Below are 26,610 nucleotides of genomic sequence, written 5' to 3'. Positions count from 1 at the left end.
CTCTGCCTCTAGGACTCGAATGTTTGTTTCATTCCCCAGATTAGGGAAGTTCTCATCTACAATTTGCTCAAATACATCTTCTAGTCCTCTCTCTCTCTCCACTCCCTCCGGGATTCCAATTATTCTGACATTGGAATGTTCCATTGTGTCACTTATTTCTCTGATTCTATTTTCATGGATTCTGAGTTGTTTTTCCCTGGCCTCCTCTTTTCCCTTTTTATCTATTATATTATCTTCCAGGTCGCTTATTCTCTCTTCTGCCTCAGTTACCCTAGCTGTTAGATTATCTAGATTGGATTGGATCTCACTGATAGCATTTTTAAGTTCTGCCAACTCACCTTTTATTTCTGCCCTTAGAGACTCTATGTTGCCATTAACTGATTTCTCCATTCTAGCCATTGTCTTCACAATTGCTAGCCTGAATTCCATCTCCCACATCTTGGTTATATCTGCATCCATTTGTAAATCTGCAGCATAAGTCATAATCTCTGAGTCTTTTCTATTTGGGGGGCTCCCCCTCCTAATCATTCTGTTGATGGGTGTTTGAGGGAATGTATAGAGTCCAAATTATTGACCAGAACCCAAGCAAGATGCACCTGTTTTCTTGGGACCTTAGGGTTGCTGGCCTCTTGTTTTCCCAGCCTGTCTTCTGCGGGAGGGGCCTGCCGCGCTGTTACTCAGGTAACCCTGTTTGGGCGGAGTTGCCCTGCCCCCCCTGTTGTGGGGGATGGGCTCAGTGGGAATCAGTCTTTGGGGCTTTTGTTCTCTGGCGGCTTTCCCTGGCGGCTTTCCGCGTCTCTTCTGCGAGTCAGAGCAGAAGAGACCGTTTCCAAAATAAAGAGCAGAAATTCATTTCAAAAAAAAAAAAAAAAAAAGAGACCGTTTCCAACCCTCTGCCTTAGAGCAGAGAGACCTCAGTCTGTTCTTCAGTGAGCCCCCCAGGCCACACTGTCTCCGTTTCTGTCCGAGCTGCTATAAACTGCAGCGGCCTGGGTTGTGTGCCCCTCCGCAGCGCCCCCAGTCCTGCCTCCAGGTTGGGGCATGTCTCTGCCCTTTGTGCTTCTAAAACCGCCAGCCGCTCCCAATTCACGCGCACGCGACCCAGCTGGTCCGGGTTTCTGCCCCAGGGGCTGCCCTAAAGTCCTTTCCCCGCTGCTACCGGTCTGCAAGTCTGTGCCTGTCCGCAGAGCGAGGCTGTTGCTCACCAGTGGTGTAGGATCCCCACAGCCAGGCACCCTTCCGCTGCCGTTTATCCTCCGATATCTGCCCGCGGAATCACAGCTGCCCGTGGAATCACGGCTCCCCACTTCATACCTCAAAACCAACCACCTGTGACTATTCTGTTTGTAGAGATCCAGATCTTCTTACATCTCTGGCTGATTTTGTGGGTGCTCAGAGTGGTCTGGTAGATATCCAGCTCAATTCCAGGGACCAGTTGAAATAGGGTCCCCTACTCCTCCGCCATCTTTTCCCTTTCCCCCCTTTTCCAAGTTTTATTGAGAAATAATTAACCACACAGCACTGTGTAAGTTTAAGGCATACAGCATGATGGTTTGTTTTGCATATATTGTGAAATGATTACCACAATAGCTTTGGCTAACATCCATCTTCTCATATAGATAAAACAAAAAGAAAGGAAAGAAGAAAAACAAACAAAAAATGTTTTCCTTATGATGAGAACTCTTAGCATTTACTCTCTTAACAACTTTCCTATATATCACACAGCAGTGTTAGCTATAGTCATCATGTTGTAACTTATACCCCAGTACTTAATTTACTTTATCGCTGGAAATGTGTACCTTTTGACCACCTTCCTCCAATTCCCTTCCTCCACCCTCCACCTCTGATAACCACAAATCTGATCTTTTTTTCTATGAGTTTGTTGTTGTTGTTTAGATTCCGCATATAAGTGAGGCCATATGGTATTTGTCTTTCTCTGTCTGACTTATTTCACTTAGTATAATGCTTTTCAAAGTTTATCCATGTCATCACAAATGGTAGAATTTACTTATCTTTTTTATGGCTGAATAATAAGGAATAGTAATATTTTAAAGAGCTCTCTGACAATGAGGAATTTTGGGAACCAGCAGTATAGTAAAACAAAACAAAAAACCAAAACAAATCCTGGCATCGAGATACCAATGTTTGTACTAATAATAACCAATTACTGCTAAGGTTACAAGAGAATAAAATAGATACTAGGTTTTAATGATACTCATGAAGGGGTCTTAAATCTCTGTCTAAGAATCAATACATTAAACATGAAGAAGAAAGCTTTCACATCTTTGTCCAACTTTGAAAAGTTCTGGTTTATGGCTAAGTTAATTAACCAAGTTGGCTGAATTAAGAGCAGGAGATCAGTAAGAAGGATATTGTGATCTTCCAGTTTATAGATGATAGCTTATTATGAATTTGGTATGCTTATGAAGATTAGAAGCAGATGGCCCAACATAAATTTCAAGCAGGTTGACACATAATGTAAAAACCTGGAGTCTGTAATCAGAAGACCTAGGCTTGAGTCTCAGTTCTGCTACTGTGTGGCCTTAGGCAAGTCACTTAACCTAAGCTTCAACTTTCTTAACAATGAATGATGATCACATGAGATAGTGTATGTAAAAAGTACTTTGTAAAATGTAAAGCATTTTTCAAATATTCATTATTAATGTCATAACTGATCAGGACATAAATATTTATCATTTGGTCTATGCAATCCAAGACAATGAGAGAGGAATTCTATTCACAGCAGGGAGGAGTTGACTGAGTACACATTTTATTTCCATAGGAGTTCTGTGAAAGAGTCTATTATTAATTTTTTAATTTACTAATTTACCCAATGCTTGTGTAGCACTAGGCGTCAAGTACAGCTTTAAGCACTTTACAAACAAATCATTTTAACTTCCTAACAAGCTCATGAGGTAGGTACTATTGCTATCTTCATTTTACAAATAAGGAAACAGAGGTACTGAGTTTAGAACTTGCCCAAGCTCATGTAGTTAGTAAGTGACAGAGTTGGGGTTCATACACAGGCCATCAAGCTCCAGAATTTGTGGGCTCAACCACTATAAAATTTTATTTCACTAAAAGGCAATTCTATTGGGGCACCTAGGTGGCTCAGTCAGTTAAGGGTCTGCCTTTGTCTCACCCCATGATCTCAGGGTCCTGGGACCAAGCCCTGTGTCAGGCCCCCCACTCAGTGGGGAATCTACTTCTCCCTCTCCCTCTGCCCCTCCCTCCTGCTCGTGCTCTCTCTCGCTCAGATAAATAAAATCTTAAAAAAAAAAAAAGGCAGGGCGCCTGGGTGGCTCAGTCGGTTAAGCGACTGCCTTTGGCTCAGGTCATGATCCCAGAGTCCTGGGATCGAGTCCCACATCGGGCTCCCTGCTCTGCGTGGAGCCTGCTTCTCCCTCTCCCACTCCCCCTGCTTGTGTTCCCTCTCTCGCTGTGTCTCTCTCTGTCAAATAAATAAATAAAAAAAATCTTTAAAAAAAAAAAAGGCAATTCTGTTGCACAAGTCTCAGAGATGGTGTTATGAAGAGGCTTGTAGCCCATATCCTAAGAAATAGAGGGTATTGAAAATAACAGAGACCTGTCATCTGGTACTTTCTGTATCAGGTCATATTTATATTTCTTAGGAAAATTTTTTCTAGGATTATTAATCAGTAGTTGAAAACTTAATCACCATTGAACATGTAGTTAAATATTCAATTTTATGTTACATATATTTTATCATAATTTTTATTTTTTTTATTTTTATTTATTTATTTTTTTTAAAGATTTTATTTATTTATTTGAGAGAGAGAGAATGAGAGAAAGCACATGAGAGGGGGGAGGGTCAGAGGGAGAAGCAGACTCCCTGCCGAGCAGGGAGCCCGATGCGGGACTCGATCCCGGGACTCCAGGATCATGACCTGAGCCGAAGGCAGTCGCTTAACCAACTGAGCCACCCAGGCGCCCTATTTTATCATAATTTTTAAAAAGAATCAAAAACTTAAATTCATTTATTGCAACAGCTTAAAGAATTTTACATATTCTGCTTTCAAGTTGTAGACTTTTTAAAAAGATTTATTTATTTATTTGAGAGAGAGAGCAGGAAGAAGGAGCAGAGAGAAGGGGAGAGAGAGAACCCCAAGCAGACTCCCCACTCTGTGTGGAGTCCAATGTGGGGCTCAATTCCAGGACCCTGAGATCATGACCTGAGCCGAAATCAAGAGTTGGACACTCAACCAACTGAGCCACCCAGGTGCTCCTCAAGCTATACTTTTTATTTTGCAAAACTAAGTATATTGTTAAGTCTATAGCAAGAGAGCTGTTGTAAACACTGCTACATAAAATGACAGTATTAGTAATGAATTATTAGTAATAAAGTATTACTAATACATTGATGAAACAGAGCACATGAAGCAAAGTGAACACTGAGTCAAGGATAATTTTTAAGGCCTGTGCTTATCTAAAGTGTGGCTATCTCCCATTGCTCTGGCCAGGCTGACTGTTACAGCTGGGGACATTCAACAGGACTGGGAGGATGGGTTTAAATCAGCCATGAAAATAAGCATGTACTTATTTGTCCTGAGCCTTAAAAATGTCAGGATTGGCCTAATGGATTTTAAGCAATAGTACATATGGTTATCAAGACCTGGACCTAAAGAAAATTTACTTGGCTGCTATTTTCTACTCCACATTTGCTTATTTTTTATGGAATATGTGTTTATGGGGAAACAATTGTTGTATTTACTATAGACAGATGCTCAGATTCTCTTTCACAACAGAATTGTAAAAGCAAGTGGGAATTCTAGGAGAAGAGGATGGTTAAATATGTGATGCAGAATCAGTACACATTTTGGGAGCTAAATAAAATGGTAAAGAATTGGTAATTCTGAAATTTATTTTCAAAGTTAGTTTAGTCGGTATTGTTTAGGGTTTAGGGAGAATGGGTTTTGATTGAGTCATGGATTGGTCTTAGGCTTTGGCTAGAAGATATGATATAATCAATCAGTATGTGGGGGAATTAGAAAGAAATCAAAAAGAAAGTTAATAGATTAATTGTAGACTTTCAGCTATGTGATTATGAGTTTTGGATTTCACTATTCACTATGGAACAATGTACCAAAAAGTTACTCCACAACTATTTACTAATTTGAGATCCCTAACATAAAAGATTCATTTTAAGATAGACTTACTCATAAGGGGTATGACTCTGAAGGCAATTTAGTGAGCCTGTATTTTGACTTAAAAACAATGATCTGACTCTGGTTCCTTTAACAGAAACTAAACATTTCTAGAAAATTGAGAAAGCTGTATATTGGAATTTCTTAGAAAAGATTATTTATTTATTTATTTATTTTAAGATTTTATTTATTTGACAGAGAGACACAGCAAGAGAGGGAACACAAGCAGAGGGAGTGGGAGAGGGAGAAGCAGGCTTCCCGCGGAGCAGGGAGCCCGATGCGGGGCTTGATCCCAGGACCCTGGGATCACGACCTGAGCCGAAGGCAGACACTGAACGACTGAGCCACCCAGGCGCCCCCTTAGAAAAGATTATTGCTGTTCCAGTGAAGAGTCAATATGAGAAACCTAGGTGATACTTAATGCATTTTTCATGCATTTGATGATGGAAAAGGTAGCCACCTGTTCTGTCCTTTATAAGCTGAGTATAAAGTTGGCCATATTATTTGGATTTGGACTTTTTAACTTCAGTAGAAGTTCACAGCTATCTAAATTCATAAGAGATGAAGTCGGGAGATGACAGAGGTGAATTCAAGAATTTATTTGGAGCAGCCAAGTCAGCATACATAAATGTGAGCGAACCAAAAAGCGGAATAGAGATAGGGAAAGAAACTGGTTTCATTCAGTTGCAAAGAACACGAAAGATAATATATCCTATTCTCCTTCCAAATTCCATCAAACAAATCCAAAGTACTCTCAAGGCATTGCTGATATGGGGGACTATTCACTCACCAAGGAGTCAGATTAAGAAGGCTCTAACTTATCTCCTGCTTTCAATAGGTCAGAGAACTGTTTACACTAACCTAGAAAAGCACTGCACCAATGGCCTCTTTCAGTCATGTACTAAAGAATCAAAGGATACAATGATCAATTAGCTTTATTTCCTCCCATTGCCAGGAGCATCATGTTGGTTGATAGAAAACACTAAAATTATATCATTTTTCACATATGATCTTAATCAAAAGATAAGATATTATTCTCCATCTTATTGTTCTTGGTATCTTTTTGTAGATGTGGGTTTCTAGGGAAAGGAAATAAATAATTTAAATGTATTCTTCACCTGTAGTTTCTTTCTTTTTTTTTTTTTTAAAGATTTTATTTATTTATTTGAGAAAAAGAGAATGAGAGACAGAGAGCACGAGAGGGAAGAGGGTCATAGGGAGAAGCTGACTCCCTGCTGAGCAGGGAGCCCGATGTGGGACTCAATCCCAGGACTCCAGGATCATGACCTGAGCTGAAGGCAGTCGCTTAACCAACTGAGCCACCCAGGCGCCCTCACCTGTAGTTTCAATGAATAACATCAACCAATGTCTATTAAGAGCCTACTATAGTGACTACACTTATCGTGGTGAGCATTAAGTACTGTATAAAATTGTCAAATCACTATGCTGTCCACCTGAAACTAATATAACATCATATGTCAACTATACAGCAAATAATAATAATTTTAAAGGAGCCTATTATATGACAAGCAGTATACCAAATGCTTTGCAGTATTATCTCAGTTAACCCTTACAACATCTTTATGAGGCAGATACTATTATAACCCCCATTTTAAAGTGAGGCATGTGGGATTTGTAAAGACTAAGTGACTTGCCTGAGGTTAATCATCTGGTAAGTAGCAGAGCCAACCTTCAAACCCAAAGAGCATGGCTCTAGAGCCTGCCTTATTAATGACAACTTAATTTTTTTTTCTAATATACATTACTATAGAAGTTTTCTTGGCATATTTGTCACAAGGAAGGTCACAGTTGCAGAAACATGTTCTAATTCCCTTAACCTTTCTCCAGGCCAAAAACTAAAGAATGTGTAGAAAACAAGCAAACAAACAAAAAATCTTAATCCAATAATACCAAATTTATAGCAAATTTTATATCAAATATGGCACTTGTACAGTAAAAACTGACTGAGAGTTTGATAGCTACACAGATTATTTGCCAGCAGGAACGTGGTACAAAAGCATATATATATATAGATAGTTCCTAACTTATGATGGTCCAACTTACAATTTTTTGACTTTACAATGGTGCAAAAGAGATACATATTCAGTAGAAACCATACTTCAGATTTGGAATTGGAATCTTTTCCTGGGCTAGCAATATGTAGTTGATACTCTCTCATGCTGCTGGGCAGTGGTAGCAAGCCATAGCTCCCAGTCAGCCCACAGTCATGAGGGTAAACAACCCGTACACTGACAACCTTTTTGTACCCATATAACTAAGCTTTTTTCACTTTCTTTATAGTATTCGATTAAATGCAATATTCAACACTTTATTATCAACTTTGTATCAGATGACTTCACCCAACCATAGGCTAATATAAGTGTTCTAAGAATATTTAAGGTAGGCTACGCTAAACTATGAAGTTTAGTAGGTTAGGTGTATTAAATGCATTTTGAGTCATGATATTTTCAACTTATTATGAGTTTATCAGAATGTAACCACACTGTAAGATGAGGAAGATAAATATCTTGCAAATGTAGTTTTCCACTGGGTTGGCTCAACAGATTTGTATCCAGTTTCACTCCATTACTCTAAGAGGGAAACACTGCCTGATGATCTAGTTATAAACTAATTTGCTAATCCTTATTACAAGTTACAGTCTTAGAATTTGGATCATAAAGAGCAAAACACTTGCTCAAATAGATGTTAATCCAGATGCACTTGTTATGACTATTGCAAATGTAATTTGAAAATATCAAGAGTTCTGCTTGTCACTAGTCCTCCAAAGGGGTAAATCAAGGGACAAATAAAGAGCAAGCCTGCCAGAGACTGCCATGATTCAACACATATATTAGAATTAAAGGTGAGAATTTTCCTCATTTTGTAGGTGCAAGTCTGGGAGAACATTCAACAATAAATTAGACCACTGAGTATGAATAAGTAAATTTGGCATGGTATAGAAAAAGAAATAACTTGGACTTTGGAGTTAGACATAATAACTCTAATCATTATTTCATCATTTGGTGGCTGATTGACCTTGGGCTAGATAAGTAGCCTGAATCTCAGTTTCTTCTATATATGTAAAAATAGTGACAATGCCTATCTTCATGGGGTTGCTGTAAAACTTTAAAAATTATATGAAAAGGATCTACCCAACTCGTGGCCTACGGCAGAGACTCACTGTATCATTGCTGCTTGTAGGCTCTTTTAGCTGTTGGAGTCATCATACTGCATGCTGACATCAGAGCCCTTTGTTGGAGGATATTTACTAGACCAAATTTATACTCAATAAATTGATCAACAGTTGGTAATTTCTACTCATATGTTTATCATTATACAGCAAATAAACAAACTTATTTAGTAAGTTACTATAGGATAACAAGTTGTGTTATCACTTCTATTTACAGACTGGAAGAGTTAGAGTAATGTGATTTCAGTCATTTGGCCAAATTCTTAAGGGTACTAAAATTTCAGAATGGTTCTTCTGAAGATTCAAGTTACAAAGAACTGTGACATCTTCAGTGCCATCATTAGTGTATCTTTTGGAATAATCCCAGGGGTTTAACACAAGGTCTATATCTTCCTCACACTGCTTATCTGTTATCTGGTGGGGAGGGGGAGGTGGTTTGCTGAGAGTAGTCACTGAGGGATCCAGGCTGAGAGAGGAGCAAATCAACATTTCAAACATTATCAGTCACAGTGCCACAGGGAAAGAATTAACTCTGGAGGATGTTGCACTGCACACATTTACGTGCTCAAAGAGGTGACATTCATCAATTCCACACAACTCACCGGCCCCACCCCACCACAAGTATTGAATGTGCAATTCTACTTTGTAACAGGAAGGAAGGGACCTGAAAAATTCTGGTGAACACTTTCAATGACTCCTCCAATTAGGAAGCAGAATGGAAGGAGCTGCAGAAGCTCAACTTTAGCAACATGGCATTGCTTCCTGTTTATTGCCCCAGAAAATACAGGCAACTCCATAACACAATGGGTAAATACTCAAATGATATCTGGAACCCAAAGAGATGATTGCATACCTACAGGTATATCCTACATACAGTAGTAAGCAGACTACTAAAATATACAGCCAAAAAAATCCATTCACATCATCGACAAAATAAACCGCTAAATTTTACCACAAGAGCATCACAGCATCAGGGGTGAACTATCTACTTTTCTTGGCAACCTGAAAAACTTTTAGAAAAGTGTAGGCCAAGGTTGGACCTCCAACCAAGGTCATTGGTTGGAGTACATTACTTATGTCCAAGAAAAATTATAATGACTCTATACAACCAATAAGACAGATGATCAACTTCAACATACTAAAAATATTAAGTTCAAATTATATATCAGCTTTATCAGCAATATTATAAATTATGCATAATGTTTAATGACAGGAATGACCTTAAAGCTGTGTTCAATGAAACAAATCATTATTGGGTTTGACATGTGAATACATGGCAGTAAGCATAATTTCCAGGCAAAGTGAAAGACTAAGCAAAGAAGAAGGCAACAGGAAACAGTAAGCCATAACTACAGTTATATTACTACACTAGTAGAGACAAAGCTGACAAAACTCTGATGCCTCAAGTTGAGAAAATTTAGTCAGTGGTTCTTATTCTCTGGCCTGCACATTAGATTCATTTGACAAAATTATTGAGGCCTGGCCCTACCCCAAGAGATTCTGATCTAACTGATTCATTAGACTGGAGCCCAGGCATTACCATGTTCTTGTTGCTGTTGTCTTTTTGTTGTTATTTTGTAAAGCTTTCTAATGCACAGCCAGACTTAAGAAATGTTAAACTAAGTCATGTAATTTAACAAGCTAAAAAATAAACTCATATATAATGGGTTCTGCAGACAGGTATCTGCTAAATATAAAAGAAGAGCATTTGTGCTAGTGGGGAAAGAATTATTTTCCATGCAACAACACTTAAAAAAATAGCCATCCGGGGGAGGGGAAAAGATGGTGGAGGAGTAGGGGACCCTATTCCAACCGGTCCCTGGAATTGAGCTGGATATCTATGAGACCACTCTGAACATCCATGAAATCAGCCTGAGATATAAGAAGATAGATCTGGATCTCTACAAACCGAATATCGCAGGCAGCTGGTTTTAGGTATGAAGTGGGCAGCCATGATTCCTTGGGCAGATATCAGAGGATAAACGGAAGGGGGAGGGAGCTGAGCTGTGGGGATCCTACACCACCGGTGACTGATAGCCTCCTGTGCTGGGGACCTGGCACAGACTCGCAGACCAGTAGCGACGGGAAAAGGACTTTAGGGCAGCCCCCTGGACAGAAACCCTGAGTGGTGGGGCTGCGCCTATGAACTGGGGGTGGCTGGTGGTTTTAGAAGCACAAAGGGCAGAGATGAGCCCAACCTGGAGGCAAGGACTGGGAGCACTGCAAAGGGGTGCACAACCCAGGATGCTGCAGTTTATAGCAGCACAGAGAGAAACGGAGATAGTGTGGCCTGGAGAGATCACTGAAGAACAGACTATGATCTCTCTGCTCTGAGGCAGAGGGTTGGAAATGGTCTCTTCTGCTCTGACTCTATGAAGAGACGTGGAAAGCTGCCAGAGAACAAAATCCCCCCAAAACCGGTTTTCACTGAGCCCATCCCCCGCCACAGGGAGCAGGGCAACTCTGCCCAAACAGGGTTGCCTGAGTAACAGCGCAGCAGGCCCCTCCCCCAGAAGACAGGCTGGGAGAACAAGAGGCTGACAACCTGAAGGTCCCTATAAAACAGGTGCATCTTGCTTGGGTTGTGGTCAAAAATTTGGACTCTGTACACTCCCTCAACGACCCCTCAACAGAATGACTAGGAGGAGGAACCCCCCAAATAGGAAAGATTCAGAGACTGTGACTACCTCTACCATGAGAATGAAAACACATCAGTCCAAAACCTATGGGATACTGTGAAGGCGGTCCTAAGGGGGAAATACATAGCCATCCAAGCCTCACTCAAGAAAACAGAAAAATTCTGAGTTCACCAGCTAACTCCACACCTTAAAGAACTAGAGAAAAAGCAACAAACGATTCCTAAACCACGCATTAGAAGAGAAATAATTAAGATTACAGCAGAGATCAATGAATTAGAAAGAGAAACACAGTAGATCAGATCAACAAAACTAGAAGCTGGTTCTTTGAAAGAATTAATAAGATCGATAAGCCACTGGCCAGAATTATCCAAAAGAAAAGAGAAAGGACCCAAATTAATAAAATTATGAATGAAAGGGGAGAGATCACAACACCAAGGAAATAGAAATAATTATTAGAAATTATTATCAACAACTATATGCCAATAAATTCAGCAACCTGGAAGAAATGGATGCCTTCCTGGAAACCTATATACTCCCAAGAAAGAAACAGGAAGAAACTAACAACCTGAAAAGGCCAATAACCAGTAACGAGATTGAAGCAGTGATCAAAAACCTCCCAAAAAACAAGATCAGGGCCTGATGGATTCCCTGGGAAATTCTACCAAACATTCAAAGAAGAAATAATACCTGTCCTCCTGAAGCTGTTTAAAAAAATAGAAACAGAAGGAAAGCCACTCATTCTATGAGGCCAGCATTACCTTAATCCCCAAACCAGGCAAATACCCCATCAAAAAGGAGAATTTCAGAGTGATATCCCTGATGAATATGGATTCCAAAATCCTCAACAAAATCCTAGCTAATAGGATCCAATAATACATTAAAAGGATCATCCACCATGACCAAGTGGGATTTATCCCCGGGATGCAAGGGTGGTTCAACATTCGCAAATCAATCAATGTGATAGAACACATTAATAAGAGGAGGGAGAAGAACCATATGGTCCTCTCAATTGATGCAGAAAAAGCATTTGACAAAATACAACATCCTTTCCTGATTAAAACTCGTCAGAGTATAGGGATAGAGGGAATATTCCTCAAGTTCATAAAATCCATCTATGAAAAATCCACAGTGAATATCATCCTCAATGGCGAAAAGCTGAGAGCATTTCCCTTAAGATCAGGAACATGACAAGGATGCCCACTCTCGCCACTATTGTTCAACATAGTACTAGAAGTCCTAGCAAGAGCAATCAGACAACAAAAAGAAATAAAAGGTATTCAAATTGGCAAAGAAGAAATCAAACTTCGCAGATGACATGATACTTTATGTGGGAAACCCAAAAGACTCCACCCTCAAATTACTAGAACTCATATAGAAATTCAGTAATGTGGCAGGATACAAAATCAATGCACAGAAATCAACTGCTTTCTTATACACTAACAACGCAACTGTAAAGAGAAATTAGAGAAACGATTCCATTTACAATAGCACCAAAAACCATAAGATACCTCAGAATAAACCTAACCAAAGAGGTAAAGGATCTATACTCTAGGAACTACAAAACACTCATGAAAGAAATTGAAGAAGACACAAGAAGATGGAAAAACATTCCATGCTCATGGATTGGAAGAATAAACATTGTTAAAATGTCTATGCTACCCAGAGCAATCTATACCTTAAATGCCATCCCGATCAAAGTTCCAATGACATTTTCAAAGTGCTGGAACAAACAATCCTAAAATTTGTATGGAATCAGAAAAGACCCTGAATTGCCAAGGAAATGTTAAAAAAGAAAAACAAAGCTGGGGGCATCACGTTGCCTGATTTCAAGCTATATTACAAAGCTGTGATCACCAAGACATGGTACTGGCACAAAAACAGACATATAGACCAATGGGACAGAATAGAGAGCCCAGATATGGACCCTCAACTCTATGGTCAAATAATCTTCGACAAAGCAGGAAACAATATGCAATGGAAAAAAGACAGTCTCTTCAATAAATGGTGCTGGGAAAATTGGACAGCTATATTCAGAAGAATGAAACTTGACCATTCTCTAACACCATACACAAAGATAAATTCAAAATGGATGAAAGACCTCAATGTGAGACAGGAATCCATCAAAATCCTAGAGGAGAACATAGGCAGTAACCTCTTTGACATCGCCCACAGCAACTTCTTTCAAGATACATCTCCAAATGCTAGTGAAAGAAAAGAAAAATGAACTTTTGGGATTTCATCAAGATAAAAAGCTTCTGCACAGCAAAGGAAACAGTTAACAAAACAGAGAGGCAACCCACAGAATGGGAGAAGATATTTGCAAATGACACTACAGATAAAGGGCTGGTATCCAAGATCTATAAAGAACTTCTCAAACTCAACACCCAAAAAACAAATAATCAAGTCAAAAAATGGGCAGAAGACATGAACAGACACGTCTCCAAAGACATACAAATGGCTAACAGACACATGAAAAAATGTTCATCATCATTAGCCATCAGGGAAATTCAAATCAAAACCATACTGAGATACCACCTTACACAGTTAGAATGGCAAAAATTGATAAGGCAAGAAACAATAAATGTTGGAGAGGTTGTGGAGAAAGGGGAACCCTTACACTGTTGGTGGGAATGCAAGTTGGTACAGCCACTTTGGAAAACAGTGTGGAGGTGCCTCAAAAAATTAAAAATAGAGCTACCCTATGACCCAGCAATTTCACTACTGGGGATTTACCCCAAAGACACAGATGTAGTGAAAAGAAGAGCCATATGCACCCAGTGTTCATTAGCAGCAATGTCCGCAATAGCCAAACTGTGGAAAGAGCCGAGATGCCCTTCAACAGACGAATGGATAGAGAAGATGTGGTCCATATATACAATGGAATATTACTCAGCCATCAGAAAGGATGAATACCCAACTTTTACATCAACATGGATGGGACTGGAGGAGATTATGCTAAGTGAAATAAGTCAAGCAGAGAAAGTAATTTATCATATGGTTTCACTTATTTGTGGAACATAAGGAATAGCATGGAGGACATTAGGAGAAGGAAGGGAAAAATGAAAGGGGGGAAATTGGAGGGGGACATGAACCATGAGAGACTATGGACTCCGAGAAACAAACTGAGGGTTTAAGAGGGGAGAGGGGTGGGGGGATGGGTTAGCCTGATGATGGGTATTAAGGAGGGCACGTACTGCATGGAGCACTGGGTGTATACACAAACAATGAATCATGGAACACTACATCAAAAACTAATGATATATTGTATGGTGACTTACATAACATAATAAAATAAAATAATATTTAAAAAATAGCCATCCAGCACATGTTCACATCTATTTTCTTTAAGGAAGGGGGAGATTTCAGCTGTCTTTATAGCTACTGATTTTTTAGTAAATGAAAAAATAAAATGTATGAATAAACTAATACAAATTACAAATACACAACTAAATATCACCTTCAACTTTTTTCCTAAACTATATCCCAGTGTATCTATGAGAAGTTTTATTTATTGTGGAAAACCTTACCATCTGTACCAATCAATAGACAGTGACAGCTCTGTCATGCTTTCAACAATAAAATTAGTAAGTCAGTGGTCCTATAAATATATCAACCAGGCGAAAGTGACTATTCAAAAAAAAAAGCTTGGCAAACATGAAGTAAAAGTTAAAATTTTCATAATCTAACACTAAAAATATATTTCATTTTCTCATAAATGCATATAATATCTTTCTAGGATAACATATTTTTCTCCCACCTTAACATATACACTGTAAAATATACATAGTCCATATGCAGTGAAAACTCTAAAATATTTAGTCACTTGTTAAACTAAGCTTACACAATTAGGATAAAATGATATTGAAATAATGTATGAAGTAAGATTTAGTTGATTAAAGCAGTGAAAGTTATAAATGCCTATCATTCTTTGCTAGTTTTAGAAAAAGAGATCAGACAACCTGTGCAATGTACATCTCTCCTCCACTTCTAGAAAAACCTTTAAGAAAGTCCACATTGTCTACCATACATTAATTTTTGTGTGAGTGATCTTTTTTCATGGGGGAAGGGGATGTGAACTTAATAACCAAATCAATGTACTACAGGGTAGAGACAGCATTTGAGGATATGGGAGTTCCGGTGTAGAGAGGGGCATTAAAAGATTAAATTTGGGGGAAGTCTAGGCAAAAGAACTGTAGGTTGGGTTGCTACTATCTCCATCTCTCAGGGACAGGAAAATCTCAGCTATTCCTGGATAATACATATTTTGAAATTATTCTTTTTTAATCAATTTCTCATATGTAAAATTTTTGACCATTTTTCTATCTTGGCTGGCAGTATTGCTGAGTCAACCTTCTTCCTTTCTGTTTCTTGAATAGATTGGGGCAATGAGGTGTCAATATGAATCTCCCCTTCCTGTAAGTGCAGATCCTTAGATAGGCAGAAGTGGGGAATCAGAGCACAGAGGGACAATCTGGCATGTGCCAGCTGAATTTGAGGTAGAAGGGTATTAACAGTTCATCCTTGAATGAAGAGACCCACAGAAAAAGGCACCCATATTAGATCACCTCCAAGGTAGCAAGTAAAGAAAAAAGACAGATAAAAAGAGTAAGGGACAAAGAAAGTGCCTGTAGGAAGGGTACCCTGAATGACAACGGAGGAGAGATCCTGCCCCAGAGCTTGTGAACACCCAGAGGGTTATCCATCTAGAGTACCTGGTTAGCTGGGAGAGTAGGGGAAGAGAGAGGGGAAACAAGTATTTTTTTCTGTCCTCATCCTCGCATTAGGGAACTGCTTATTTTAAGCAGCCCTGAACTGATGATCTTTGCAAGATTTTCTAAGTTTACTTTAATGCTTTCAGAAGGTTAAAAACTATGGCTTCAGATGCTTGAGTTTGGCTTTGTTTTGCATCAGATTTGGTCTGTGTCCTTGGGACTAACGGTATGCTCACTGGAATCACACTACTTAAATTAATCCTGAGAAAATTCAAATCCTGAGAGAAATATAGTTGAGACATTTTAAAAAGTCATTTCTAGTTTTTACTTACATTTAAATATAATTTCTTAAGAATGCCTTGCTCTTTATCCTATTGTCAGATCTCTAAGATTCTAAGGTCTGCTTCATGAGAAGCTAACAGGTTTCCCTGTCCTTTAGGAAAGGGGAGAAGGGCCACAGAAAGGAGAACAATTCTTCCTGTTTTCTGTGGTTGCCAGCAGAAGTGCCTAGGAACACATCCAAAATATCAGAGCAGAGAAGGTGCCTCACATTAAGAAGACTGGCTCACAACTACCATGAAATGAATGTATATATTTTATTCTATACTTAAATATTTTTATTAAAATGGCCTTCCCTTCCAGTTGCTTTCAAGTTGAATAGAAAAACATACTGCTTATGCCAAAGATATAGCAAAAGCCCATTTTAAAGTACCTCAAATTTACACAGATTTACTTATACTGTGGATTAAACGGTGTGCCTTAAATGTACCTACACTTACATGTGTATTTGAACATATCTACTTTCCACTATAAAATAGAAACCATCCAGTCAAAGGAATCCACATTTGATATCTATTTTTAAATCAGATTTCTAATGAAAGCATGGTTTGCTGATGAAAAGTTTCAATATTAGAATACAGACACAGATAATTGAATTGATTTATAATGACTAAACCAAACCATGGAAATAAGTCCAGTTCACCTATTCTCATTAACCTGAGAGTCCAGTCTATTTATTAGTTGTAATGTGTGATTTAAAGTTTAAAAAGAGTAAAAAAGATACTGAAGGAGTTAGTATAATGAAATATTCTCTTTGAAATTTGAAAATCTGGTTGCATTCCATAATTAATTTTCCCTATGAGCTAGGCGTACAACTTAAAGTCTTCTCAAGGGAATTTTTAAAAACTACCAAATGATAATCTTAAAATTGTTTCAAAAGGCAATTATATAAAGTCCTCAGTTGATTTATACTATATCACCATTAGGAAAATAAAATTTAAAACTACCCTACTTTCTACACTTCCTTTGAAAAAACTTGTTTAAAAATACAAATATTCAATTTTAAACAAATAGTACATACTGTTTCATTTATATAAATATAAAAGTAAATAATTATATATCTTTTAGATTCTGAAACAAAAATGTCCATAACTAAAAACAAGTGCAAGAAGAATAAAGGTTTGATGTTACTGTACCTACCTTTAATGTGATACTATAATGTCCAACAAATGTTGCATTTATCCATGATCTTGAATGGGGATCACCCAGGAATTCTATGTGATATTGTTCAACATTTCCATCCAGGTCATAGATCACGTATTTCCCTTTAAAAGGATCTGGGCAAAGTATCCCTGGCCAACTTTCAAAAGAAAGTATTTTTTAATTATTTTGATGCTTTAAAAAGGGCAAAAATCAATACATCTGTCATAATCATATACCAAACTTTCTCCTTTGAATTTTAATAACTCAGAAAACTTAAACATATTCATACTTGTATCCTTTAAAAGTAGGATATTCATTTGATACAAGTAATCAGTTGTATCTTTGTAAATACAGAAAGCTTTGGAAAAGTCACATATTTAAGATAAACATAAAATACGAGGAGAAAGAATTATAAGACAAAAGAATGATCTCTAGGATCTGCAGGAGATATTTAGACACTGCTAATAGGAAAGATAAGATTCATGGCAGGTTTGAATCAACTCTAACCAATAAGAATGCTTGTTACTAAAATGTCAATCCACTGAGCTTCTGATGGGGTACAAGACAGCTGGCATTTCCTGAGCTAGGGCTGCCAAAGGGGTAGTTTGGTAGCACAGGCTGTGATAACATTGGAGAGTCTAACTACTGAGGAACAAGCCGAAATAGAGCTCGGCAGTTCTATATTGCCCCTCCCCCTCCATCTGCTCCACTGGAAGGAGACCAAATTTCTAAAAATTTTTAGTATGGGAAATAAAATTTATCCTTTACTAAAAATAAATCTTTAGGAGTATGTCCTTTTGTGCCACAAACCTCTAGAAATTATAGAAATATGTTTCATTTTTCTCTTTGACAAAAACAAAATATATATACATCAACTAAGTTTTAACTATTTTACCAATCTTTCTAGACTCTGACCCACTGTTTGGAGCCTAAAGCAGGAAAGGAAGGCAGCAAATAAAGTCAGGAAGCTGTGACTAAGGGATGCCAAGTTCTACCTCAGTTTCCTCGTGAAAAAAGATAGTGAGGTTCAAATCAGGAGATCCAGGCTCCGGCTCTGCCTTCTACCAGACAAGAGGCCTCAAGCAGATAATGAGACCTTGCTGTGACTCCAGTTCCTCAATTCACACAAACATGTGCTTTATACATTTTTGGTTTTTGGCAAATTAAAATATTATAAAGTGCCATCATTATGAACCAAATTGTGTTCCCCTCACCAAATTCATATGTTAAAGTTCTTATAACCCCAGTACCTCAGAATGTGACTGTATTTGGAGACAGTGTCTTTATGGAAGGGACTAAGTTAAAAGGTGGGTCCTAATCTAGCATGACTGGTTTCCTTTTAAAAAGAGAAGATTAGGGATTGCATTGAATGTATAGATTGCTCTAGATAGCATAGACATTTTAACAATATTTGTTCTTCCAACCCATGAGCATGGAATGTTTTTCCATTTCTTTGCATCTTCTTCAATTTCTTTCATGAATTTTCTGAGTACCCTATCAAAATACCATCAACTTTTTTTCACAGAGCTGGAACAACTAACCCTAAAATTTCTATGGAACCAGAAACGACCCCTAATTGCCAAAGGAATGTTGAAAAGAAAACCAAAGCTGGTGGCATCACAATTCCAGTCTTTAAGCTCCATTACAAAGCTGTAATCATCAAGACAGTAAGGTATTGGCAAAAAATAGACACAAAGATCAATGGAACAGAAGAGACAACCCAGAAATGGACCCTCAACTCTATGGGCAACTAATCTTCAACAAAGAAAGAAAGAATATCCAATGGAAAAAGGACAGTCTCTTCAACAAATGGTGTTGTGAAAATTGGACAGCCACATGCAAAAGAATGAAACTGGACCATTTCCTACACCCTACACAAAAATAGACTCAAAATGGATGAAAGACCTAAATGTGAGACAGGAATCCATCAAAATCCTAGAGGGAAACACAGGCAGCAACCTCTGTGACTTCGACCATAGCAAATTCTTGCTAGACACATCTCCAAAGGCAAGGGAAACAAAGGCAAAAATGAACTATTGGGACTTCATCAAGATAAAAAGCTTTTGCACAGCGAAGGAAATAGTCAACAAAACCAAGACAAACCAAGAATGGGAGAAGATATTTGCAAATGTCATATCAGATAAAGGGCTAGTATCCAAAATCTATAAAAACTTATCAAACTCAACACCCCCCAAAACAAACAATCCAATCAAGAAATGGGCAGAAGACATGAACAGACATTTCTGAAAAGAAGACATCTAAATGGCCAACAGACACATGAAAAAGTGCTCAACATCACTCGGCATCAGGGAAATCCAAATCAAAACCACAATGAGATACCACCTCACACCAGTCAGAATGGCTAAAATTAACAAGTCAGGAAACGATAGATGTTGGCGGGGATGCAGAGAAAGGGGAACCCTCCTACACTGTTGGTGGGAAGGCAAGCTGGTGTAGGCACTCTGGAAAACAGTATGGATATTCCTCGAAAAAGTTGAAAGTAGAGCTACCCTATGACCCAGCAATTGCACTACTGGGTATTTACCCTAAAGATACAAATGTAGTGATCCGAAGGGGCACAACACCCCAATGTTTATAGCAGCAATGTCCACAATAGCCAAACCATGGAAAGAGTCCAGATGTCCATTGAAAGATGAATGGATAAAGAAGATGTGATGTATATATATACAACGGAATGCTACTCAGCCATCAAAAAAAAATGAAATCTTGCCATTTGCGATGATGTGGATGGAACTAGAAGGTATCATGTTAAGTGAAATAAGTCAATCAGAGAAAGACAATTATCATATGATCTCACTCATATGTGGAATGTAAGGAACAAAAGAGAGGATCATAGGGGAAGAGAGGAAAAAATAAAACAAGATGAAATCAGAGAGGGAGACAAACCATAAGAGACTCTTAATCATAGGAAACAAACTGAGGGTTGCTGGAGGGGACGAGGGTGGGGGAATGGAGTAACTGGGTGATGGACATTACGGAGGGTATGTGATGTAATAAACACTGGGTATTATATAAGACTGATGAATCACTTACCTCTACTTCTGAAACAATAAGACATTATATGTAAATTAACTGAATTTAAATTAAATAAAAAATAAATAAAAAGAGAAGATTAGGACACAGACATGCACAGAGGGAAGACCATGTGAAGACACAAGGAGAGAGATGCATCTACAGGTCAAGGAGAAAGCCTCAGAAGAAATCAACCTGCTGACAATCTAACCTGAGACTTCTAGCCTCAGAATTGTAAGAAATTAAATTTCTGTTATTTTTAAGCTACCCAGTCTGTGACACTTTGTTATGGCAGCCCTAGCAAACTAATCATATAAAGGTATACAATTATATAAAGATACAATAATTGGTATAATTGAGAGGTAGAAAGAATGATACAAAAACATTTTTTGCCTCATTTAATTATTTAGAAACTAGATAAATTAGATATTTAGATAATTTTAAAACCTAAAGGAGGCATACAGATCATGCTATAAGAATCTGAAATTACAAAAATGCAAAATCCATAAATTACTTGGGCTCGAGGACTATAGATGGTTGAACTATTAAATTATCAATTGATATGAAAGTTACAAAGTCATAAATATAGAAATATATCTACCATACCATTGTAAAAAAGTTTTTACAGATTATAAATAACACAATGTAAACTAACAAAAATATTTCAGTATTATTAATGCTTAGTATTATTAATGCAAAAAGTTTGATTCCAGGAAATTGACAAATCCCAAGTATAGTTGCCAGGAGGTGGTGAGTTGGGTGCACCAGTCACCAGGGAAGGTGGAGTGTGAGAACGGAGCAGACGTCTAGCTGCTCCCTGGATGCTGAGCAGAGTTCTTTGGCTCTTGGACTCTCTGAGTTAGGGAAAGGGTAGGTGGAAGGTCTGCCTAGCAGCCTTAGATCATGGAAGAGGAAGGGCTAGAGAATTACAAATTGAGTCAGACTATGTGGAACCCAAAGCAGCCTAATACTTTGGAAAATTGGAAATGATAATGGAAAGTCAAGTAGAGGTTCAGGACCTAAATGAAGATGACTATCTTGTTACTGTCAGGTTCACATCACAGTATCGTTGCTATTTGGCAACCCTTATTGGGCTTAAGAGTGCTTAAGAGAAAACTTGAGTGGAGTTTATCTTTTAAACCTACATTGGAAATCTACATTTCTGAAGGAACTCACTCAAAAGAAGATTTCAATAGGCAAATAAATGACTAAAAATGAATGGTAGCTGTATTTGAGACTCCTAATTTATCAGAAATTAAGAAACAGTGGGTCCTCCAATGGATTAGGAACTATTTAAAAAGAAATCAAACTGTGATTGTTACATTACATTTATTGACTATCCTTTGTAAAACACAAGGGGCTCATGTTTAATACTAGGTGATTTGCACCTCACAAAAATTTTTATACCAAATTATAAGTAGCACCAATTTCATTCAGTGTAAAACAATCACAGGATTTCTAACACTTGAGATATGAAAGAAAAATATCTTGCAGTTATTATGTTTAAGATAAGCTTTTCTGACACAAATTCTGATACAACTTCTTTTACACAAAACCTACTGGGCCCGAGAGTATTTAATTTATTTATTTTTTATTTTTAATTTTTATTTTTTCTTAATAATACAGTATTTATTTGTCTTCCCCCTGTCAAACCCTGAGCCAACGACTTTCCCCAGGCTGCCTGGGGAGGTATAGGAAAAGGAACATACAGGGCGGACAAGACACGGGAGAAAGACCTATGGGAGGTGGAGACGGCTCCTTCCCATGGCGAAGAGGATGAGAAAGGCCACCATCAGGCAAAAGAGCCCCATTTCCTCTGAGAGGGCAAAGCCCAAAATGGCATAGGAGAAGAGCTGCTGCTTCAGAGAGGGATTCCTGGCATAACCAATGATGAGGCTCCCAAACACAGTCCCAATTCCAGCCCCAGAGCCAGCCACCCCTACCGTGGCAGCCCCAGCCGCAATGAACTTGGCTGCTGTGTCGATGTCCCTTGAAATGAGACGCTGGTTTGGAAGCTGCGGCTAGGAATAAGTGAGGTCAGGGGACGTGGGGCTGCCAAGCTGCTGAGGCTCTTGTAAGGTACCTCATCTGTCAGTGTCTCCGGTGGTTTAACACCACTGCAGACAGTGATCGGTTCAACAGCTGAGAGGTGCTCCTGACCTAGAAGGGGGTGGAGACGAACTTTGCACAGGTGTACATTTTCAGGGGATGAGGGGGCTGTGGCAGGAGAGCTGCTCCCAATGCAGAGAAGACCCCGAGAGTATTCAATTTAAATTATTACTATATAAAATACAAATAAAAATTTAAAAAATAAATAAAATGTAAGTAAAAATAGAGATGACTCCTAAAAAGAGATGCCAATAAAAGAAAAAAACTTCTGTTCATTATTTAAAACATGTCATATTAGACAAAATATTGCGTGCTGATTTACAGATGAATTATGAAAAGTATTGTCAAATGTTCAGATAATTGGGGCATGTTAGTATTTCTTCAGGCGGTGCAAAGGAATTGTCTGACTTCTAGTTTGTGTGTTTCAGCTAAAACAGAATGTACCAAACTGCGGGAGAAGCTGAGGAGAGGCAACAGACGCAGAAAACATGATTACTTCTCTCCACGTGCTATATCCATCATTTTCTTTGACTCAGTGTGATTGAAGAATGCTGATGTCCATTTTTTGCTTTCACTCTGACCTCTTTTTGCGTTCCAAAACTGTCAATGATGATAGTGCATTGTGCACTTCTACTTCCTGATTTTTCACGTTCATATTGATGAGAAATTCTGAAATGTTGTCTTGTGGGCTTAAAAATGGAGAGGGAGAGTAAGAGTTGGCAAACCAATGGGAAGGTATTAGAATTACAAGGAAAGTTGTGTGATTAATTTTAGAATCTGTGGGTAGTGGGAGGTAAAATGTACACATACAACAAAGACAAATAGGCACCAGGTGTTGGAATCCACCTGGGGGAAAGGGGAAATTTGGGCACAACAAGTAGCTTCAAGAGGAGTGCAAATATATCATGAAGAAACTGATCACATTTCTCATCCAGTGGAAATGATCTTTAATAAGAGCTATTGCCTTCAGTAGAAGTTGAAGCTTAAGCATGACTTTAGTTGTCGTGTATTTATACTCAATGAGAAGTACATGACTGTTATTTTCAAACTATGGTTTGGATGTTTAAGAGGAGAGCTAATTTTACTTGGGCCTCATTCTTAATCTGTGGGAAACAAAATGGATGCGTTGGAATCATCACTAACTGAATGCTGTATTTGCCACAAAATCTCTAAGCTGTACCTAACTACAAGGGGCTTATAGGAAGAGGCAATTCCCTATCCCCACCCTCCCCCCACACACATTGTAAGTATATTAATCCATAGATAAAAGAATGCACATAAGGAGTAATCAAATAATATTTTATAAGACTGAAAGGATCTATAGAAATCTCAATTTATAAATTTTAATACTATATCTAAAATGTATCACTGCATTGGTTTGTTAATTTAAAGGCATATTTTACTACTAAATTGTTTATACTATAGTACCTTAGAATGCAAATATATTTTCTATAAATTAATTTTCATATTTACAAAAAAGCTTTGTAAAATGTGTAAATATGCCCAAGGTAGTTACTTTCAACAGAAGCCTAGTTTCTGCTTGACAATGTATCTGCCCCTACTAGGGGAGATATGCACCATTATTTTTTACTTTTAACTTCTATGCTTTCTAGCTGAATACAATGCTATCTGATCATTTTTTAAAAATTAAGGCTGCTTAACATGAAGATAGCTTTTCTCTTCTCTCTTCTCCCCACCATCAGCACAAACAGACATAGCATAACCCAAAGGCAAGAGGCTGCATATGTACTTTTATAAGTATATAAGTGTGTGCTATCTCACAGTGTGGAGGTAAATGTAACTATTGTAATTTGATTTTCCACGGACCTTGCCCATAGACAAAGTGCTTTCTCTTGACAATTCTTTATTTTTATTATATAAAGATTAAATAGGCATTTCTAGATTCTCTATCAGTCTCTAGCTTTTTAAAGCTTTATTAGAGAAGGTCAACTGTTCTGGGAAAGAATAACTTGGGATGTTGATAAGATTGAGTTTCTGAGCCTTCAAGGTTGGGTGTAAGGCCATGGGCTAATGAGAACTGACCCAGATAATGCCACCTGCTAAGTGTCTCTACAGCCAGCTAGCTGGTCTTTCCACTTGAAACTTCAACATCTTTAATATTGTTTAATTAAGAACTGATGTTTGACTGTGTTTAGTGGGTTAATTCTAGCTTTACATTCTGCTATTGCAATTTATCCTGTTATCATCTTTCTATGTATCTGTAGCATTGAATATGAAATATAACTAGATTTGAGTTTTTTAATATTTTAAGGCTATATTTTAAGCCTGTGCTCAACTATACTTAGTTCATAAAGAAAAATACATATTACTACTTAGCCAAAGCATTCTATTCTTTCCAAATAGCAAGAAGTAGATACAGCTGCATTTTGCAGATATTTTGATGGTCCTAATCATAGATTAGAGATAATTTAGGGCCTGGAGTAAAACATGTTTCATTTGTATTTCAAGTCTTAATCCTCAGTTACAAGCACAAAACTGCAAAAGAAATTCCTAATCAAATTTCTAACATAATATTTCAGATATAGTGATAAGAAGCAAATACATTTCTTGAATTAGTTATTGAGACTTCAGAATTTCCATTAGAAAATATAAATTCTCTGCTTTCAAAATATTAATTTTAGATCTGAAAAATGACATGGACTACAAATACCTTCATAAGTAACCTCATAAAATAAGCATTCATATTCATGTCTTTTAAGATATTTGTTTTTACATAGCTATCTAGTTCCTCTTCATGCCCATCCTAATTATTTTACAAAAGAAAATAATATTTTTAATATTTAAATAAATAATATGTATATATTTACAACATTTCACATTTGATCTCTAGAAAAGTCCTCAGTAGCAAAAGGTATATATCTCAGAGAGATTTCCACATTTGCAAAGATATTAAATGTATTAGTTTGCGAAGGCTGCCATAGAAAAATACCAGAGTGAGTGGCTTAAACAACAGAAACTTATTTTCTCATAGTTTTGGAGGCTTTGAGTCTAAGATCAATAGGTCAGCAGGGGTGGTTTCTCTTGAAGCCTCTCCTTGGCTACCTTCCTGCTATGCATTCACATAGTTTTTCCTCTGTGCATGTGCATCCCTGGTGCCTCTTTGTGTATCCAAATTTCCTCTTCTTATAAGAATACCAGTCAGATTGGTGTAGGGCCCACCCTAACGGCCTATTTTCATTTAATCACCTCTTTAAAGGTCCTGATTCCAAATACAGTCACTTCTGAGGTTTCAGCTTTAAAGTATCTCTTTTGGGGAACACAATTCAGCCCACAATAGTAAGTGATAGAACAATAACACAACTATAGGTTTTTTTTGAAGGCCTCTTGTCTGTGTGTGTGCGCGCCTGTGTATGTGTGGTGTGTTACAGTAAGTCCATCACAGTCTCTCTATGAAAGCAAACATTTTATATTCTTCATGGAGAACAGCTGAGTGTGAATGAAAACGAGGTAATATGAGCCAGAGTATGCCAGCTTTGAGAATGTTAAGTAGGAGAATATAATGTAAAATAGCAAGGGATTCTAGGAAGATAGCAGCAATGGTGTTAGGGTTTTAGAATCTCCTGAAATTTTCCCCTAAGTACAGGTAGAACAACTATAATAGCACAGTCAAAACCTGACACACATCTATAACAAAACTAAGTGATAAGCTATCCACGGAAACTACCAAAATAGAAGCAGGCAAGTACAAGCTATTGACAGGTACAAGACCCACATATTACTAGCATCTGTATGAGGGAAAGCGGGGCGGGGGGGGGGGGCGGTAGGCAACCAGTGGTCTGATGGGTTTGTGAAATAAGACCCTCAAAACTGTAAGGAGTACTTACTGAAAAGTGCAACAGGTCAACATGAGCACAGCAGCCAAAACTGTGAGGTGGATGGCAACAAAACCTGAAGTTATTGGAGCTGTCTGGGCTCTGTGAACACTTAAAACTAACCAACAAAACTCCTTTCCAGGACAAAAGCTTACACTGATGAGAAACTGCTGGGAGTATAAACCAAATCGAAGAAGAAAGGATCAATATGAATAAAGGAAAGAGAACATACAAATAAAAGTGGGGATACAACGCCAAAAGCACCATCCATGAAAAAAAGATTGGTAAGTGGGATTTCATTAAAATTAAAAATGTCTGCTCTGTGAAAGATACTAGTAAGAATGAGAAGATAAGCCACAGACTGGGAGAAAATATCTGCAAAACACATATCTGATAAAGGACTGGTATCCAAAATATACAAAGAACTCTTAAGCTCTACCATAAGAA

General features: G+C 37.9%; 1 protein-coding gene and 1 pseudogene across 1 annotated transcript in view; both read right to left on the bottom strand.

The window, feature by feature from the left end:
- Window positions 1-26,610, bottom strand: part of ZCWPW2 (zinc finger CW-type and PWWP domain containing 2) — a 129,802-nt gene that overhangs the window by 62,088 nt on the left and 41,104 nt on the right. The window contains 1 exon segment of the mRNA XM_021678832.1: window positions 17,186-17,345. Coding sequence (XP_021534507.1) covers window positions 17,186-17,345 — 160 coding nt within the window.
- LOC110570790 lies at window positions 21,838-22,420 on the bottom strand (annotated as a pseudogene).

This window comes from Neomonachus schauinslandi, chromosome 1 (genome assembly GCF_002201575.2).
Source record: "Neomonachus schauinslandi chromosome 1, ASM220157v2, whole genome shotgun sequence".
NCBI classification, from domain to species: domain Eukaryota; kingdom Metazoa; phylum Chordata; class Mammalia; order Carnivora; family Phocidae; genus Neomonachus; species Neomonachus schauinslandi.
The sequence above is the reverse complement of the archived record's forward strand: the minus strand, read 5'-3'. Positions and strand labels throughout refer to the sequence as shown.